General features: G+C 53.2%; 1 protein-coding gene across 1 annotated transcript in view; it reads left to right on the top strand.

Annotated features, from left to right (window-relative positions):
- LOC133361138 (aggrecan core protein-like) overlaps positions 1-7202 on the top strand; it is a 36438-nt gene extending 29236 nt beyond the window's left edge. Inside the window, 3 exon segments of the mRNA XM_061580041.1 lie at positions 1001-1208; positions 2669-2863; positions 3580-7202. Of these exon segments, the coding sequence (XP_061436025.1) occupies positions 1001-1208; positions 2669-2863; positions 3580-3764 (588 nt within the window). The 3' untranslated portion in view covers positions 3765-7202.
- Positions 7203-17192: the final 9990 nt, after the last annotated feature.

Genomic DNA, 17192 nt, shown 5'->3' with positions numbered 1-17192 from the left:
TTCAAACATTGGCCATCTAACTTTAAACTTTGATTTATGTCAATATTAGTACACATAGTACAATATAAGTACAAATAGTACAACAGTACAAATATTACCAATATTGGTACAAATAGTACAATATTAGTACAAATAGAACCCATGCATATGCCTCTGGCAGCTTATGTTGATGATATCCACATTTCATATTCACAAATGGACACAGACCAGTCATCGATTGTCAAATTTTGTCAAAATATATATACCATTAATCACCATCAACATTACCACCACCGATATTGTTACGTTGCTACCACCACCATAAGTATGTACGTACGAAGCCAACTGTGTTAATCAGAGGTGCAGTGTTGAGTCTATGGGCAGTGTTGAGTCTATGGGCAGTGTTGAGTCTATGGGTAGTGTTGAGTCTATGGGCAGTGTTGAGTCTATGGGCAGTGTTGAGTCTATGGGCAGTGTTGAGTCTATGGGTAGTGTTGAGTCTATGGGCAGTGTTGAGTCTATGGGCAGTGTTGAGTCTATGGGCAGTGTTGAGTCTATGGGTAGTGTTAGTCTATGGGTAGTGTTAGTCTATGGGCAATATGTTGAACTTCTTTCACACCGTACGTAGTCAACAGTGCTAATCGGAAGTTGCGGGATGGACAACAAGCTTAACACAAAAAGCAGTTCAGTGTCTTGTCCTTCCCCTGCACCTCCGCTGAGCACGGTTGGCTACCGTTCGCCACTAAGTGACGGCGACATCACTACAGCGTCTGCACCAGGCCAGGTGCACATTGAGGCCACGTGAAGTGTCGAAGACTCGCTGACAGAAGGTCATGGCACAGACCCAGGTGTCATGGGCTTGCTAACTGAGATGACTTGCAGATGCACCAGCTGGTTGGCTACCACAATCACCTCAACCATCATCACCACCGCACCACCACCATCACCACCGGTACTTCCTCCACCACAACCACATTCGCCGCCAGCACCACCATCACCGCTGGATCTCTGTTCGCTCCAGAGCTTTGAGCACTGGCGGCCCCAGCAGCCCGACAGCTTCTTCTCGTCAGGCGAGGACTGCGTGGTGCTCATCTGGCACGAGGAGGGTGAGTGGAACGACGTCCCCTGCAGCTACCGCCTGCCCTTCTGCTGCGAGACGCGGCCAGGACGCCCGCTGGCCTCCCGGACACCGCTGCGGCTCCCCGCGGCATCGCGTCCGCCTCCTGCCGGTGACTCTCCCAACGCAGTTCTGCAAACTCCCCGGCGGGACTTTCGACCGGGAAATTAGAATCGCTTGAGACAGGGGCTAGGGGGAGGGGAATCTTCTTCATAGCACAAACAAAAATCGCCATGTGTGTTTACGTGCTGAGAAGAAGGGGGCACACCAGCAGCAGCAGCAGCAGTGTCACCAGTAAATTAATTTCCTGATTTCAAATACCCTTGGCAGGGCCACACGTTGCCACACAATCTTACCGCTTCCTGACAATGAATCGGGGAATAAACAGTCAGGGCTTACCGACAGCTTGGTGCGTGAAAAATTGGAAGCACCGAGTTCTACGCCCCTCACACAAACGTGATTGGCAACGAGCGGCCTCCGCTTGCAGGCTGCGTTGGTCGGCGAGATGGAAGCCGGCTCCATACCGGAGTGACCAGGTCAACACGAAATCAGCGTAGCAGCGTGGTCATCGCCTGCAACTGCTTTGTCTGCGTCTGAGCGAGGAGATCAAACAGGGCACGTTCGTAATCATGACGAGTGGTGGCAGCTCGCCGATGTGTCACATGGCGATTAAACGCGCCGCTACTAATGGCTGAGCAGATTGATGCTTGAAAGCCTAGTGTCTGTACTTGTGAGCAACGGGCTGCAGGGTGCAACTAGTTGCGCACAGACATCTACATATAAGCAATGCAGTTGCATGCAACCACGTTGCGTGTCTGTAGGCTCAGCCGTGGACCCTATAAAGCACAGGCGGTGGAGTTGTGGTCAGGGCGCTGTGCTACGTACCGGGAGAACCGAGTTCGACTCCCCCTCACGGCCAACATCAGTGACGATTATCTGAACTGATTCTGGGCCTCCCCCAGGTCGTCTCAGCCTCAAATGAACAGCTGGTGCAGTGTATAAAAAACATCGCCGCTAGGGAGTCAAAGGTGGCCGGGCATGGTGCTGGCTACCCACCCACTCGTGTGCCCTGCTGGCCTTCATAGGTGCTACTCGCTAACAGCACTTGCCTCACCAATACCGTTAAGGCTATACATGCGTACATGCATGTGTGTGCGTGTGTGCGTGCGTACGTGTGTGCGTGCCTGTGTGTGTGTCCGTGCAAGTGTCTGCGTGTGTGCGTGCGTACGTGTGTGCGTGCCTGTATGTGTGTCCGTGCGCGTGTGCATGTGTGTGTGTGTGTGCGTGTGTGTGTGTGCGTGCCTGTGTGTGCGTGTGCGTGCGTGTGTGTGCATGTATGTGAGTGCATATGCATGGCTGTGTGTGTGTCCGTGCGCGTGTGCATGTGTGTGTGTGCGTGTGTGCGTGTGCGCGTGTGTGTGTGTGTGTGCGCGTGTGTGTGCGTGTGTGTGTGTGTGCGTGTGTGTGCGTGTGTGTGTGTGCGTGTGTGTGCGTGTGTGTGCATGTGTGTGTGCATGTGTGCATGTGTGTGAATGTGTGTGTGCGCGTGTGTGTGTGTGTGCGCGTATGCAGCGGGTCTCGTGTGGTGCGGCCACCCCCCCATCGTAAGCAACGCACGGTGCTCCGGCGCGCCGCACGGCCGCTACGCGGTGGGCGCGTCGGTGCGCTACCGGTGCCGGGCCGGCTTCCTGCAGCGCCACGCCAACCCCACCTCGCGGTGCCGCCCCGACGGCAGCTGGGAGCGCCCGCGCGTCGCCTGCGTCCCACGTGAGCGCTCGCCCGCCAGTTCCCAACGTCTCCGTGGCGAAGAACAAAAGCCCAGCCAAGGGGGAGATTCGGATTTTTACGAAAATGTTTTTGTTGTTGTGTCAAATGTTCGGATGGTGTACGCCACGTGATAATTGAATGGGGCAGAGCGGTGGTACAGCGGTTAGTCCGCCGCACTACGAATCTGGATCCCCAAATTGGATTCCTTGTCACAGCTAACGTCACTGGCGAGTGATATCGGGACCAGTGTTGTCAAGTTTTGAGCAACCCTTTGATCAGTTTTATCTGCTGCTCGTTAGCTTATGTGCATTTCCCAAAATGTCACCGATTTTTATGTTTCCATTTAAGGCCACACACACAGTGTTGTTGACGAATGTGTCCAGTTCTTTGGTGTTAAATATAGCGTAAGGGACCCTAATAGCAACACAACTCTGAACGCAAGGTTTATTAAAATTGGATCATCTCACCGAGAGCTATTGTGCTTCCTGCGTAACCGATTGATGTACGTATGTACATCGAACTTCTTTCGCACCGTATGCAGTAGCCAAACCGTGCTAATAGGAGGTGACGGTCGGGACGGAGCCGATGCATAAACGCTGTTAAACCCAAGTTGGAAATCATTTAAATGCAGCCCACGCTGCAGCGACGCGACTCGGTTGCGTAATATGTGGAGGAGGCGCATTACGGATGTCGTGCCGGATGTCGTGTCGCGGCAGGGCCAGCGACACGACCGGGGCAGGAGAAGCGGCCCGTGTGGTTCGGCCTCTACAAGGACGCATGGCTCCCGGCCCGCGCGTCGCGCTGGCTACACCACCTCCAGGACCCCCACAACCTCCACGACCCGCACCGCCCACACAACCTCCCCCACGACCCGCACACCGCTCGGTCGCTCCACGGCTGAGGGGCCGCTCGAGAGACCTCCACTGTGAGACGCCGGGAGGGCCTGGGGCCTTGGCACAGGCCTAGGGCCCCAGGCCTAGTCCTAGGGCCCTGGTCTGGTCCTAGAGTCCCAGTCGTCTGGTCCTTTAGTCAGTGGCATCAAATTCCTTCGGGGAAAATGTTCCCTAAGTTCACACTGATTCACTAAGGGGGAAATGTGAGCGAATGTACTTGATGCAACTGACCCCTAGCCTGTGTGTGTGAGAGCGAGAGAGCAGTGAGGCGTCTGGAAGATGAAATGCTTTAACGCACCGAGACCCCACGATCACTGCACTGTGTGCGATGCGTTAAACACTGTTTAACACATTCTATTTAATAATTATTGAAAGATGACTTCAAAGTTATAATTATGCGTGCAGCAGCGACCCTACTCCAGCGCTTTATTAATTTGTATGGCAGTCAAGTCACCGTGTCATCAGCCGTCATCAATCCACCGCTGGATGAAGGCCTCCCCAACGTGTCCCCTCCTCTGCACAGGAGCCGATTTTATCGCTCCATCTCTGCGGCGGACGTCCTTTCTCTCTCGGGTGCAATTGCTTCCTTCAGTCCGGTCACAGTGACGTAACTACAGTGCATCCTCACAGTCAACCGGAAAGTCTTTTGTTCTAATGGATGAAAAACCTCAAGGCTCGTGTTTGACAGCTGGGTTCACGCAGCCTTTGAGAGCCGCCCGTTGCTTGGGCTTGCGATCCTCCTGTAGAGCAGGTCGGGCAATAAGTTACGGCGACGTTGGACGCAGGTGCCAGCCAAAGCCTTAGTTTTGCTCAAAGCAGAAGTCAACCAGTGTTTGATGAGACGCTGCCGACACAGCTCCCTGTCAACACAGCCACCTGCATTCTGCTGCCACTCGCTGCTGTTAGCCGCTGCTGTCTGTAAACTGTGATTGATGGCGATTGCACAGAGATGTGTGTGCCTCTTGGGGACGTTGCTTGCTGTGGGAGACAACGCCGCTATCACCGGGGTTTAGGCAACTGCGAGAGTATGGACTTGAAGGCACGAGGAAACATTTCTGAACATGCCTTGAGAGGGAGTCTCATTCACGGATTTGGGCAGCTCAGTAGCACGCCCTTGGTTCTTACACGGTGCAAGGCTTTCGCGACCAATGTTATGATTTATAATCGATTTTTAGGGTCAGATTGCCACATGAGTAAAATGCCAATGTTTTGTGTCGCATACCCTCGTCCACCCAGCGCAGCCATGTAAAGCTGTCACGTTAACAAATGCGCCGGTTGGCTATTGGCTGAGCGCGCCTGGACGCGTAAGTGCGATTTGGGCAGTCGCCTGATGATGCTGGTTTTAACTCCCAGCGAAACGTGGAAGCTAATTGTGAAGCTAATTGTTAAGCTAATTGTGAAGCTAATTGTTAAGCTAATTGTTAAGCTAATTGTTCAGTGTGAGCAGTTTGCTTTTTCAACATTACCGGTGTGCTGCAGAAATATTAACCTGGCGCATTTGTTCAGGTGACAACTTCATGTACGACACAGCATTGCCATTTCATTACACGCGGCAATCTGACTGAACGAGTCAATGATGAACGCCTTAAGTTGTATTAGACTGTCTGGAGCGGCACACAGTCACCTGCTGCCCTTCCAAGGCCATTCAGGGGCGGCACCAGCATCCACCAGCTGAGAAGCAGCGTTGTCAGGTGGCTCACCACACCAGACATTGATTTATAAACCTTGTGCCCATTCCAAACATCAATTGCTTATTTCTGCAATGTGCCACGTGAAAGAAGAATATTAAATAGTTTTTGGTTTTAAAATAACTACCGTCTTTCTAATCATAACTTACTTAATTATATGATGCCAATAATGTGCTTTATATATCCAGGACACTGTGATAAGCGGGCCCTGCTACATTGGCGAATTGTTTTATTCACAAGAGTTTGTTGAAAAGAGTGTGAGAGTTTGTTGACAAGAGGGTGAGAGGACAGAGAGAACCCGGACAAAAACCACCACGCATATGAATGGCACTCAAGAGGTCTGGACATATTAATTGCATCTCCAGATAATGTCCAGATCCAATCAACTGAACTCAACCGTAGACTCAACCCGTTTGCTGGACTGCCGCTGATCCACCCCGCAGCCCCACGCCACACCGTGGCCGTGAGCTGCTCTGTGAGCCATGGCTACACAGCACCTCAGAAAGTCGTGGTGGTGGCGGTGGCGGTCTCGCACCCAAGGGCCAACCAGATTCAACACGTACCTGGGCTTCTGAGATCCGCCGAGATGTATGTACTGTATGTTTGTTGAACTTCTTTCGCACCGTACGTAGTCAACCGTACTAATCGGAGATGTGGGGGGAAAGGACAATAAACTAAACACACAAAAAACTGTTTTAAACAAATGAGTTTTCAATCTAGATTAAACAGTGCATAGGGACCGTCCATAAATGACGTCACGCGATTTTGGACGATTTTTTTACCCCCCCCCCTTCGTCACACGCCGTCACAAAAAGTCAGCCCCCCCTCAAATATGACGTCACAAAGCTCTGCCCCCCCTTCCCCCCCAAAAATAAAACAGGCTTCAAATCGCTTGAAACTATTGTTATTGTGGTGCGTATTTAATGTGGCGCTGCACTCTGATGTTGGAGGAGAAAACATTTATTACAACGTCTATTTAATTAAGTAGAACGTGTTGTCTATGTTTATTAAAAGTTGTGCATTTTGATGTGACGTCACATTTCTCACCCCCCCCCCCTCGTCACAAATCGTTACAAACGTCTGACCCCCCCCTAGGTGCGTGACGTCATTTATGGACGGCACCATAGCTCCCGTGGCTTCCTAATATCGGAAGAGCGTTCCAGACGCCCGCAGACGCGTATCTCAAAGCACGAAGCAGTGACCGCCTTGTTCTACGGCTCGCCGCAAGCAGCTGCGAGGATGACCGGAGTTCGCGTGACGACTTATGACGTCCCTTGGTCTTGTGGCTCATTCGTGGCACCTCGGAACGCGTTCGCTCAGCAACCGGAAGCCAATGCAGCTCAGCGAGCACTGGACGCAGATCGGGCTCTTTCAGGGCGCGTTGGGTCGTGCTTCCAGATCAGTAAATAAAAAGAGACACAAAAGACAGCCGGACAGGTGCCGCTGGCTATTTTTATGAAATGCCAATCACAGCCTTCACGACTGCGGTGGCTGTGTGTGTGTGTGGGGGGTGGGCAATTACATTTCCAAAGGGGTCTTGGTGCAGAGTCGCACAGACTCGGGCCACCTGCTACTGTCGTTGTCTCCACGCCCCCGTTTACTGCCTGCAACTGTGGGCCCCCCCCCCCTCTCAGCTGACTCTCCGTCAAACAGTGGCCACCCGGGACGATCAATCAACATCTCCTCCCCGCGGGGGGACCACCCCAGAGAGGCCACCAGCAAGAGCGACAGAGGGAGGCCGCCTTCTTCGCGAGCGCACAGTCCGCCTCCCTTAAAGCACGTGCAGTTGGCCCGTGTGTGCATTGCTGCTTCTTTTTGTATTGAAATATTGATGGCGAATAAGCTGTGGCTGTTGATCACACACACAACAGCTCAACAGCCCCCCCCTCTCCGCATCGCTTTGTGATCTCAACAGCCCCAACGTCTTGACACGTTAAAGTGGTTCTTGTTGTGACTGGCATCTGTCATTGCGTCTTGCATGTCCACTTACAAATGTTTATAGCAGCAACGACAACGCTCGTTGAGCTTGGAGGTCGTTTGCAGCTCCTTTGTTAATCTACTGCTGGGTGGAGGCTTCCCCAGGCTGGGTCGGTCACCAGGGTGTGTGGCAGCAGCGTTCTGACAACTAGGGGACCAGGCAACCACCAAGTGGGGCCCTGAATCAACAGCTAAACAAGTATATATATAAAAATAACAAACAAAAATACGTCCAATAATTAACCATAAATGCTAAAAACATTGTTACAAAATACAAAGTATTTCCAAAAATTACGTAGTTGGCATGTATAATAGCGCTACTGGTGTTGCTGAACACCAGGCTTTTTGCGCACGAAAGCAAGGCGCATGCTACATTAATTTTGAGTATTGTACCTTTAAATCTCTTTTATTAACACTGTCACTGTGAGACTTACTCTATGCCGTGCAACTAAAATCTTATATAGTGAGAGCGAGATGTTAACTACCTCGCCTAGTATACAGGAGGCCGTGGGTTCGATCATGACCCTGACGCCTGCTGCTGCTGTATATTTGGAGTTTGCGTGTCTCTCTCATAGTGGTCGCGTGGATTTTTCTCCGGGTCCCTCCGGGTTTTCCCTCCACATTTAGGATCGTGCTATTCTAGTATTTGGCTGCTATATATTTACACTCGATAAGCCAATTCGTTGAGCTGTCATTTGTGATCGCCAGGTCGCTTCTGAAAAAGAGCTGCTACAGCTCAGTCGCCCTTTTACTTGGTCAAATAAATAAAGGTTTAGTTACACAACAAAGTGTCGTATATGGCGTTAAAACCGTCGCTCTTTCAGTAAAAGTGAGTCGTGAGAAAGGAGGGTGGCCCACAATCCGATCTTGCATCGCCCCCCGTGGAAACACTGTCGGCAGTTGCGCCCCCGGGCGGTCACGAGGGGTTGTTTTGTGCATACTTCACCACGCCGATCAGTTCGGGTGAGCGAAGGCTGGGAGAGGAGAGGATTGGGGGGGTAAGGACCTGTTCAGATTTAACTCACCGAGTGAGGTTCAGCCCTGGCCCGGGAGTCAAACTCGGCGAGCCCAAGTCCACGGTGCAGCGTGTGAACGACTCACCACCACCATTCGACAATGAACACATTCCTGCGGAGGGAGCTGGCAGGAACGTTGGGTTGCTCGGTCAATGGCCTGCAGGGTCAACGGCGGCGTGGTGTATTCCGCAAATATGCCCGACTGTGAGGGCGGGCACAAGCCGGCGTGAGTAGGTTAAACGTTGAGTTTTATAAGGGCACCACGGGGTGACCAGCCCCTCCCCACCCAGCCCCTCCCCACCCTCCCCTCCCCACCCAGCCCCTCCCTCCCCACCCAGCCCCTCCCTACACGACGGACGGACGGACACAATAATCCCCTGTGGGCTGGTGTAACCAGGAGGTTCCTACCAGTATAACAATACGAGACTTAATGTCACAGCGTGAAACCCCAGTTTGGAAAGGGTGGCTTGTGTCAGGAGATATCAAACCTAAACCACACAGAACGACGGGGGAGGCGATTGTACTCCACCATTGCTCGTGCAGGTTGGCCAAGCACGCAGCCCACACAGAGGAGTGCACTCTACTCGCGAATCAAACCCTTGCACACTCTTTGGTTCTTTCGGTAAAGTCACGTAGGTAGAAATTTAATTAAATCACGACGTTTCGGGCGCAACACAAGCGTCCGTCGTCAGGTGGGACAACCACAGCAAGAAACAATTGCTGAAGTGGGCAAAGGGCTGCCATGACAAGAGGCGAAATAGGTAAGAGGGGGGGAGGAGCCAGGGAGGAGAGATAGAGAGGGGGGGTGTGGAGCGGTGGCGCTGCGGTTAGCGCACTGCGCTATGAATCGATTCCCGAGCCACGGGCTAATCGTCGGGGTGGTCCGTGACACCACGACCGATCCTGGGCCACTGCCCTTCCACCAACCCGCTCTGACTCGCGTGGTGAAGTATGGTCAAAGAACGCCCGTGGCGACAGAGCAGTCGCTGCTTGCGTGTTTGTGCCTGTGGGAGGAAACGCGAATTCACCATTGACCAAATCCTCGTCAGACCTCGGGAGCCAAGTGGGGTTGACCCTGGCCAATGCTCAAATGGGCGTCCACCATGCATAACAGGTGTTACAGGCTGCGAGGCTACTTTGTGGGCAACAGAAGGGTGGAGGAGTCCATTGCGCTGCAATGCCCCCCAAGGTCTGCGCTTGTCACCTTCGTGAACACGCACTGAACCGGCGTGGTGAAGTATGGTCACGCTACCCCCACGGTGCACGCTGCGTGTGGAGGCCCTTCATCCAGCAGTGGAACAGCACAGGGATGCACAGGGGTTGTCTTCGTGACGAGGGGCGACTTGCCAGCACACAGAACGCTTGCTGCTCTCTCTCTCACTCGCTCCCACGCCATCCATCAATCACACACCCTCACCTCCTCGACTCACTCACCCTCAACTCACCACCCACATCACTCACAGTCTCACTCACTCACTCACCCTCAACTCACCACCCACATCACTCACAGTCTCACTCCCTCACTCACTCACCCTCAACTCACCACCCACATCACTCACAGTCTCACTCCCTCACTCACTCACCCTCAACTCACCACCCACATCACTCACAGTCTCACTCCCTCACTCACCCTCAACTCACCATCCACATCACTCACAGTCTCACTCCCTCACTCACTCACCCTCAACTCACCACCCACATCACTCACAGTCTCCCTCACTCACTCACTCACCCTCAACTCACCACCCACATCACTCACAGTCTCACTCCCTCACTCACTCACCCTCAACTCACCACCACATCACTCACAGTCTCACTCCCTCACTCACTCACCCTCAACTCACCACCCACATCACTCACAGTCTCACTCCCTCACTCACTCACCCTCAACTCACCACCACATCACTCACAGTCTCACTCCCTCACTCACTCACCCTCAACTCACCACCCACATCACTCACAGTCTCACTCACTCACTCACCCTCAACTCACCACCCACATCACTCACATTCTCACTCCCTCACTCACTCACCCTCAACTCACCACCCACATCACTCACAGTCTCACTCCCTCACTCACTCAGCCTCAACTCACCATCACATCACTCACAGTCTCACTCCCTCACTCACTCACCCTCAACTCACCACCCACATCACTCACAGTCTCACTCCCTCACTCACTCACCCTCAACTCACCACCCACATCACTCACAGTCTCACCTCCTCACTCACTCACCCTCAACTCACCATCCACATCACTCACAGTCTCACCTCCTCACTCACTCACCCTCAACTCACCACCCCATCACTCACAGTCTCACCTCCTCACTCACTCACCCTCAACTCACCACCACATCACTCACAGTCTCACTCCCTCACTCACTCACCCTCAACTCACCACCCACATCACTCACAGTCTCACTCACTCACCCTCAACTCACCATCCACATCACTCACAGTCTCACTCCCTCACTCACTCACCCTCAACTCACCACCCACATCACTCACAGTCTCACTCCCTCACTCACTCACCCTCAACTCACCATCCACATCACTCACAGTCTCACTCCCTCACTCACTCACCCTCAACTCACCATCACATCACTCACAGTCTCACTCCCTCACTCACTCACCCTCAACTCACCACCCACATCACTCACATTCTCACTCCCTCACTCACTCACCCTCAACTCACCATCCACATCACTCACAGTCTCACTCCCTCACTCACTCACCCTACAACTCACCACCCACATCACTCACAATCTCACCTCCTCGACTCACTCACCCTCAACTCACCACCCACATCACTCACAGTCTCACTCCCTCACTCACTCACCCTCAACTCACCACCCACATCACTCACAGTCTCACTCCCTCACTCACTCACCCTCAACTCAACCACCCACATCACTCACATTCTCACCTCCTCACTCACCACCCTCAACTCACCACCACATCACTCACAGTCTCACTCCCTCACTCACTCACCCTACAACTCACCACCCACATCACGCACAGTCTCACTCCCTCACTCACTCACCCTCAACTCACCACCCACATCACTCACAGTCTCACTCCCTCACTCACTCACCCTCAACTCACCACCCACATCACTCACAGTTCTCACTCCCTCACTCACTCACCCTCAACTCACCCACCCACATCACTCACAGTCTCACTCCCTCACTCACTCACCCTCAACTCACCACCCACATCACTCACAGTCTCACCTCCCTCACTCACTCACCCTCAACTCACCACCCACATCACTCACAGTCTCACTCCCTCACTCACTCACCCTCAACTCACCACCCACATCACTCACAGTCTCACTCCCTCACTCACTCACCCTCAACTCACCACCCACATCACTCACAGTCTCACTCCCTCACTCACTCACCCTCAACTCACCACCACATCACTCACAGTCTCACTCCCTCACTCACTCACCCTCAACTCACCACCCACATCACTCACAGTCTCACTCCCTCCTCACTCACTCACCCTCAACTCACCACCCACATCACTCACAGTCTCACCTCCTCACCTCACTCACCCTCAACTCACCACCACATCACTCACAGTCTCACCTCCCTCACTCACTCACCCTCAACTCACCACCACATCACTCACAGTCTCACTCCCTCACTCACTCACCCTCAACTCACCACCCACATCACTCACAGTCTCACTCCCTCACTCACTCACCCTCAACTCACCATCACATCACTCACAGTCTCACTCCCTCACTCACTCACCCTCAACTCACCATCACATCACTCACCAGTCTCACTCCCTCACTCACTCACCCTCAACTCACCACCCACATCACTCACAGTCTCACTCCCTCACCCTCACCTCCTCGACTCACTCACCCTCAACTCACCACCCACATCACTCACAGTCTCACCCCCTCACTCACTCACCCTCAACTCACCACCCACATCACTCACAGTCTCACCTCCTCACTCACTCACCCTCAACTCACCACCACATCACTCACAGTCTCACTCCCTCACTCACTCACCCTCAACTCACCATCACATCACTCACAGTCTCACTCCCTCACTCACTCACCCTCAACTCACCACCCACATCACTCACAGTCTCACTCCCTCACTCACTCACCCTCAACTCACCACCCACATCACTCACATTCTCACCTCCTCACTCACTCACCCTCAACTCACCACCACATCACTCACAGTCTCACTCCCTCACTCACTCACCCTACAACTCACCACCCACATCACTCACAGTCTCACTCCCTCACTCACTCACCCTCAACTCACCACCCACATCACTCACAGTCTCACTCCCTCACTCACTCACCCTCAACTCACCACCCACATCACTCACATTCTCACCTCCTCACTCACTCACCCTCAACTCACCACCACATCACTCACAGTCTCACTCCCTCACTCACTCACCCTCAACTCACCACCCACATCACTCACATTCTCACCTCCTCACTCACTCACCCTCAACTCACCACCACATCACTCACAGTCTCACTCCCTCACTCACTCACCCTCAACTCACCACCCACATCACTCACAGTCTCACTCCCTCACTCACTCACCCTCAACTCACCATCACATCACTCACAGTCTCACTCCCTCACTCACTCACCCTCAACTCACCACCCACATCACTCACAGTCTCACTCCCTCACCCTCACCTCCTCGACTCACTCACCCTCAACTCACCACCCACATCACTCACAGTCTCACCTCCTCACTCACTCACCTCAACTCACCACCACCATCACTAACAGTCTCACTCCCTCAATCACTCACCCTCAACTCACCACCCCAATCACTCACAGTCTCACTCCCTACACTCACTCACCCTCAACTCACCACCACATCACTCACAGTCTCACTCCTCACTCACTCACCCTCAAACTCACACCACCATCACCTCACGTCTCACTCCCTCACTCACTCACCCTCAACTCACCACCCACAATCACTCACAGTCTCACTCCCTCACTCACTCACCCTCAACCTCACCACCCACATCACTCACAGTCTCACCTACCCTCACCTCACTCACCCTCAACTCCACCACCAACATCACTCACAGTCTCACTCCCCTCACTCACTCACCCTCAACTCCCCACCCACATCACTCACAGTCTCACTCCATCACTCACTCACCCTCAACTCACCACACCAATCACTCACAGTCTCACTCCCTCACTCACTCACCCTCAACTCACCACCCACATCACTCACAGTCTCACCTCCTCACTCACTCACCCTCAACTCACACCACATCACTCACAGTCTCACTCCCTCACTCACTCACCCTCAACTCACAACCCCACATCACTCACAGTCTCACTCCCTCACTCACTCACCCTTCAACTCACCACCCACATCACTCACAGTCTCACTCCCTCACTCACTCACCCTCAACTCACCACCCACATCACTCACATTCTCACTCCCTCACTCACTCACCCTCAACTCACCACCACATCACTCACAGTCTCACTCCCTCACTCACTCACCCTCAACTCACCACCCACATCACTCACAGTCTCACCTCCTCGACTCACTCACCCTCAACTCACCACCCACATCACTCACAGTCTCACCTCCTCGACTCACTCACCCTCAACTCACCACCCACATCACTCACATTCTCACCTCCTCACTTACTCACCCTCAACTCACCACCCACATCACTCACAGTCTCACTCCCTCACTCACTCACCTTCAACTCACCACCCACATCACTCACAGTCTCACTCCCTCACTCACTCACCCTCAACTCACCACCCACATCACTCACAGTCTCACTCCCTCACTCACTCACCCTCAACTCACCACCCACATCACTCACATTCTCACTCCCTCACTCACTCACCCTCAACTCACCACCCACATCACTCACAGTCTCCCTCCCTCACTCACTCACCCTCAACTCACCACCCACATCACTCACAGTCTCCCTCACTCACTCACTCACCCTCAACTCACCACCCACATCACTCACAGTCTCACTCCCTCACTCACTCACCCTCAACTCACCACCCACATCACTCACAGTCTCCCTCACTCACTCACTCACCCTCAACTCACCACCCACATCACTCACGGTCTCACTCCCTCACTCACTCACCCTCAACTCACCACCCACATCACTCACAGTCTCACTCCCTCACCCTCACCTCCTCGACTCACTCACCTTCAACTCACCACCCACATCACTCACGGCCTCACCTCCTCGACTCACTCACCCTCAACTCACCACCCACATCACTCACGGTCTCACTCCCTCACTCACTCACCCTCAACTCACCACCCACATCACTCACAGTCTCACTCCCTCACCCTCACCTCCTCGACTCACCTTCAACTCACCACCCACATCACTCACGGCCTCACCTCCTCGACTCACTCACCCTCAACTCACCACCCACATCACTCACGGTCTCACTCCCTCACTCAAACTCGTCCTCACTCTCACTCACCTCCTCAATCACCTTCACCCCCAGTCACACTCACCCTCACTCACCCCCATACTCTCACACTCACACTAACCCCGCACTCAGTCTCCTTCACTCACCCCCACACTAATCCTCACTCACCCTCCATAACACCACTCATCCCTCACTCACCCCCACACTCACCTCCTCAATCACCCAAACTGCACCGGCAAACACCCTCACACTCACCTCCTCACTCACTCACCCTAACCCTCACAATCACTCACCCTCAACACTAAACTCACTCACTCACCCTAACCCTCACAATCACTCACCCTCAACACTAAACTCACTCACTCACCCTAACCCTCACAATCACTCACCCTCAACACTAAACTCACTCACCCCCTCACTCACCCTAACCCTCACAATCACCCACTCTCTACACTAAACTCACACTCTCCCCCTCACTCACCTCCACTCATCCACACTCACCCTCACTCACCCTAACCATCACAATCACTCACCCTCTACACTAAACTCACTCACACTCACCCCCTCACTCACCCTAACCCTCACAATCACTCACCCTCAACACTAAACTCACTCACACTCACCCCCTCACTCACCCTAACCCTCACAATCACTCACCCTCAACACTAAACTCACTCACACTCACCCCCTCGCTCACCCTCACGCCGCCCCTAGTCAGACCCGCGTCACGCCGTGGTCCGCTGTCACGCACCAGTCGCTTTACAAAACGTCTCCCTCGAGCGGGCGTCGTTGGGTGAGTACGAGTTAGAATGGCGCCACATGAGGGAAAGCCCACGATTAGTGGGAACACATTTTAAATCATAATGGGAAAAAGACATGCTAAAATCATGGCAGGAATTAGCGGCCATTTGAGACTTGAAGGGCGGTTGGGGGCCGTCCATAAATGACGTCACACGATTTTGAACGATTTTTGACCCCCCCCCCCCCTTCGTCACACGACGTCACAAAAAGTCAGACCCCCCCTCAAATATGACGTCACAAAGCTCTTCCCCCCCCAAAATAAAACATGCTTCAAATCGCTTTAAACTATTGTCATTGTAGTGCGTATTTAATGTGGCGCTGCACTCTGATGTTGTAGGAGAAACATGTATTAAAAAGTCTATTTAATAAAGTAGAACGTGTTGTCTATATTTATTTAAAGTTGCGCAGTTTGTTGTGACGTCACATTTCTCACCCCCCCCCCCTCGTCACACATCGTCACAAATGTTTGACTCCTCCCCCCCCTAGGTGAGTGACGTCATTTATGGACGCCCCCTTGTGAGTTGGGCACGTCATTTCGGGCCGTGGTTCACGAAGCCTGCGTCCTGTTGCGCTCAACAGCAAGCGTACGTGATTGTTAACTTCATGCGTTCACTTTTATCGATGTACACGTGTAATGGTGTTATTGGACGAACGTACACCATCTCCGGCTAGCACCCACTGCTTACCTGTAGGGGGCAATCACGGTATCCCTAGCCCGGGGCAGGGGGGCTGCGGGGTGTCTTGGGATCCCACAGAACCCCGCCCCTCGGTGGGGAGACGTATAAAAGGCAGGAGCCCGAGAGGATCTGGGCAGTGCTGCCAGCGAAGACGGAATAACCAGTGAAGACAGAAGGCCGGACCCTGGACTCGTCTGTCAGGGCCGGGCAGACTGAGCCAGTGACGTGACCCTCGAGCCTCGGAGCCCGACGTCCTTGTCAGGGCCGGGTCCGTGTGGCCAGTGGTCGAGACCTGCACCTTGGCGCGGTCAGGTCAAGTTCCGTGGGGAAGTGTATCCCCTTCGCTAGCGGGTGGAAGGGCCGTTACCCTTCCTGTTAGAAGGTGTTGTGTTGTGTTAACAAGTTGGTGTTATAATAAATAAGCGTTGCCTCAACTATCCACCTACGGCGTCTGAAGAACCCACTACACACAGACAAACCCGGCGGGGAAGACCGCGGGACTTGTATTTTAAAAAGTGTCAATTATTGCAAGTAAAACACTTACGTTCGAGGCCACAGGCCGCAGCCGCTGAAAATGATCCTCCCGCACTACACGGGAGACGTGGAGCTGCCTTGTCGTTATTATTGAACAGTATTGGTTTGGGGACAAAAATACAAATATGTAGAAAACTGAAACTAAAGCAACAAAACGATTATTCGAGTGTTTTACAGTGGGGCCCGTACAAGTACCAATCTCGCAGGGCCCGTTACTACGGCAACGCGTGTCGCGAAGTCTCCGGTCCTTATTTCTACAACAACAACAAGAGTCTAAAACCTTTATTTGACTCGTCTTGAGGAGG

The sequence above is a fragment of the Lethenteron reissneri genome, chromosome 1 (assembly GCF_015708825.2).
Source record: "Lethenteron reissneri isolate LAM-NWPU_2019-01 chromosome 1, ASM1570882v1, whole genome shotgun sequence".
NCBI lineage: Eukaryota > Metazoa > Chordata > Hyperoartia > Petromyzontiformes > Petromyzontidae > Lethenteron > Lethenteron reissneri.
This window is presented reverse-complemented; position numbering and strand designations above follow the sequence as displayed.